This window comes from Musa acuminata, chromosome BXJ2-10 (assembly GCF_036884655.1).
Source record: "Musa acuminata AAA Group cultivar baxijiao chromosome BXJ2-10, Cavendish_Baxijiao_AAA, whole genome shotgun sequence".
NCBI classification, from domain to species: Eukaryota; Viridiplantae; Streptophyta; class Magnoliopsida; order Zingiberales; family Musaceae; genus Musa; species Musa acuminata.
In genome coordinates, this window is record NC_088347.1 from 19530787 (window position 1) to 19534376 (window position 3590).

At 53.9% G+C, this 3590-nt stretch overlaps 1 protein-coding gene across 1 annotated transcript; it reads left to right on the forward strand.

The window, feature by feature from the left end:
• Positions 1-394: 394 nt before the first annotated feature.
• Positions 395-3260, forward strand: LOC135626031 (uncharacterized). The gene is made up of 2 exons (XM_065131219.1): positions 395-1231; positions 2991-3260. The coding sequence occupies exons 1-2, from the start codon at positions 395-397 to the stop codon at positions 3258-3260; spliced, it is 1107 nt and encodes a 368-aa protein (XP_064987291.1).
• The last annotated feature ends 330 nt before the right edge of the window (positions 3261-3590 follow it).

Below are 3590 nucleotides of genomic sequence, written 5' to 3' on the forward strand. Positions count from 1 at the left end.
CCCGACCCGAACCACAGTGCCAGGCCGCCGGGAGACCCCGAGGAGCTGCGCCCGAGATCCCCGACATCCGGACCCCTGAACCGAGCCGCGTCGGCCCCGAGGCCACGGCTCAAAAAGTTACTTCCTGTAACAGATTGGCGCTAGAAGGAGGGCGGTCCAAATGTCAAGCGATCAACAAATTCACCCCGGCGGATCCTCAAATGCAGAGCTCCCCGCCTTGGGGGAACGGCGTGACGAGACCCACAGTGAACGCCCCGCAGCGGTATCAGAACACTACTGGTGACTATTCAACGACCCGGGCTTGTCACCCCCTGGTGACGCACCCGCCGACTCCCCGCAAGTGTCGCCCGAGGCCTTTCATGACCTCGCCCACCAGGTCCGAACTCTGACAAGCATGGTGCAGACCATTGTCTCCCAACGAACCCCTCCGCGTGCGGCGAGGCCCTCGCAGCAACAGGAGGCCCTCGCCCGGACCCACGCACCACCCCTAGAACTTCCGGGCTCACCTCGAAACCCCACAACCCGACCGGGGAGCACGGAAGCCGAGGGCACGGTGAGCCGCCCCGAGCCCGAGGCCCCGACTGCTGACTCGACGAACGCCCTACGGGCCCAACTGCGCCTCGTCAGTCAAAGGTTGGACGAGGTACAACAGGAGGTTCGCAAGTCAAAAGGAGAACTCGGGACGGACGGTCACCAAGGATCTCCGTTCACCCCCGAAATACAAGATCAGGCGATCCCGCCGCACTTCCGCCTCCCTGCCCTGGACGCGTATGACGGCGCAACCGACCCCGCGGACCATGTGGCCGCTTTCCGGGCCCAGATGGCGCTATTCGGGACTTCAGACGCCCTGATATGCCGGGCGTTCCCGACGACCTTGCGAGGGCCAGCCCGCGCGTGGTATTGCACCCTGAAGCCAGGGACCATCGCCTCCTTCGACCAGCTCGCCAAGGATTTCGAGCTTAACTTCCTAGCGTACTCCCGACCAAAACCATCCATGGCGTTGCTCTTGGGGCTCAACCAGAAGGAGGATGAGCCCCTTTCTCACTTTGTGAACCGGTTTACGACGCAGATCCGTGGATTATCGGATGCTCACCCCTCTCTCTTGATGCAGGCCTTCATGACCGGCCTGCGGCCCTCCAGGTTCTTCTGGTCCCTCGTGGAAAGGCCCCCCGTCGCGGTCCCTGAGATGCTCCAACGGGCCAGCCAGTTCATCGTCGCAGAAACCTGGATGGTGGGAAGGCGAGAAGAGCACAGAAAAGTCAAGTCGGAGCCGCCCCGACACCAGCAACCCACCACCTGTTGGGAAATCATAGGGGGCGACATCATATGCGCAGCGGAAGAACAAGAAAACAAAAATCCCCGATTCCCAAAAAGATGTTCATCGTCGTGCGAAGATTGGTGCGCAAAATCCGCAAAAACACAAAACTGCGTATAGAGATTGTGTTACCTAGGGAGATCGTATATCCCTGTTTCCTTGCAGATCCTTAGGAGAGGGTGAAGGAGGTCAAGCGTCCTCCTCTCTAGCGGTGATACACACAGCAGGGTTGCGACGACGCTCCTCAAAACTCCAGGCCTACTCTGAGGTGGAGAGGGAGAGGAGAATAGGAAGGGCAAGCAAAGACTCTAGCCTATGAGGCTGTGAATCCCTCCTATTTATAGAGATCCCGTGTCAAAACCCTAATGGGTCCTTCCCTAGTGGGTATTGGATCTGCATCCAATATGACAAGGGCTCCGTCGGATATCTCATATCCGAACCTCTACTCATCGCAATGCCTACCATATGTGTGTGACCCTCTAGGCCCAATATCGAGCTAGCCGTGAGTCATACCTGTCAGAACTCCTTCTGACTGAGTGAATTATTATCTCTGTAATAATTCACTCAACTCATCGACTACGGAAGTACTAGGCCACTACGCCGTAGTCCCCAGACGATACAGGGGAATCCAATCCATTGGACCTGTCTGTCCTCAGTTACCATGTACCTATAGTCCCTCATCCATCTAATATCCCAGAGACCATATATCGAGCATGGTGTTGTCAGACCCATACAGTTTCTACTCGAGTCTCGCTCTAATCGGATTCTCCCGGAGAACTCTTTCTCTCTCAACCCGAATGACCCTGGCCAAGGATTTGTCTGAGCAAGAACACATGGGATATTCCTCTCATGATGCCGAGAGTGGATGATCCTCTATCGACACTCAATAGCCCTCGTAAGGTCGACTACCACTCCCAATGACCAGCTGTACTAGATCTGGGAACAACCAAACCTATAAGTCTAGTATCAAAGAGTGGAGCACTCATACAGGACATCCTTGGTGTCTCAAGTCTAAGGACCAGATACACCACTAGGACTACGGAATCGCTGTCTGACAATAAGGCATCATCAACCATCCAGCATTCCGTAAGCGGATCAATCAGTGAACTCATTCTCCAATGAGCACCTGTACTGTATCCCTAGTGTCCCTACACGAGCAGCTATGAGACCAGCTGCATCCATCATATGGACGGGTATACAGCACACCAGTCTATCCGGTTATCACGATGTCCCTCTCGAGTAACCTATGACCGGGATTATTTAGGATATGTGTTTAAAGGTGAATCGATCTCATTATCGTGATCTCATCACGATCCGATTCCCATTGCACAAATCCAAGGACATCACAATATATATGCATTTATGCAATAGTTATAAAGTGATATACGCCAAAATATAATAAGCAAAAAGATTCTGTATCAAGTCACACGTGCCATCACTCACGTGATTGGCTTGCTGGGCACTTATGACTAGCACCACCTCCCGGCAAAAGTTGGACAGGCCTGACCCAAGGCCTCCTCTTCCCGCCTTGACCTCTTCCCGGACGGAGATATTCCTACACGAAAGGGGGAAGGGGCTGCTCAAAGACCCCCACCCGATGAAGAACCCGCGAGAGCTCGCAGACCGCTCGAAGTACTGCCGATTTCATCGACAACACGGGCACGACACGGAGTAGTGTTACGAGCTAAAAAGACAAATTGAGGAGCTCATCCTCAGAGGCCATCTCGGCCAATACCTTCAGCCGAGCAAAGAGCAGTCTCCTCGTCTGGAGGGCCCGGTTGAGCGACACATCGATGTCATAGCCGGGGGCCCCGCATCCGGAGGAAGTTCTATGTCGGGCAGGAAGGCATATGCTTGGACCGCCCCCGACGAAGCCTCGAGGCATGAGCCTGAACTCGAGATCACCTTCCCAACCGGAGCCGCCGAGCGACCCCACCACTGCTAGTCATAAGTGCCCAGCAAGCCAATCACGTGAGTGATGGCACGTGTGACTTGATACAGAATCTTTTTGCTTATTATATTTTGGCGTATATCACTTTATAACTATTGCATAAATGCATATATATTGTGATGTCCTTGGATTTATGCAATGGGAATCGGATCGTGATGAGATCACGATAATGAGATCGATTCACCTTTAAACACATATCATAAATAATCCCGGTCATAGGTTACTCGAGAGGGACATCGTGATAACCGGATAGACTGGTGTGCTGTATACCCGTCCATATGATGGATGCAGCTGGTCTCATAGCTGCTCGTGTAGGGACACTAG

Excerpts from the sequence above, each read along its gene's own strand:
- LOC135626031 (XM_065131219.1), top strand. The coding sequence starts at position 395 with ATGGTGCAGACCATTGTCTCCCAACGAACCCCTCCGCGTGCGGCGAGG. Across the intron at positions 1,232-2,990 it reads TCGTCGCAGAAACCTGGATG|TGTTACGAGCTAAAAAGACA; the intron begins GTGGGAAGGCGA and ends GACACGGAGTAG.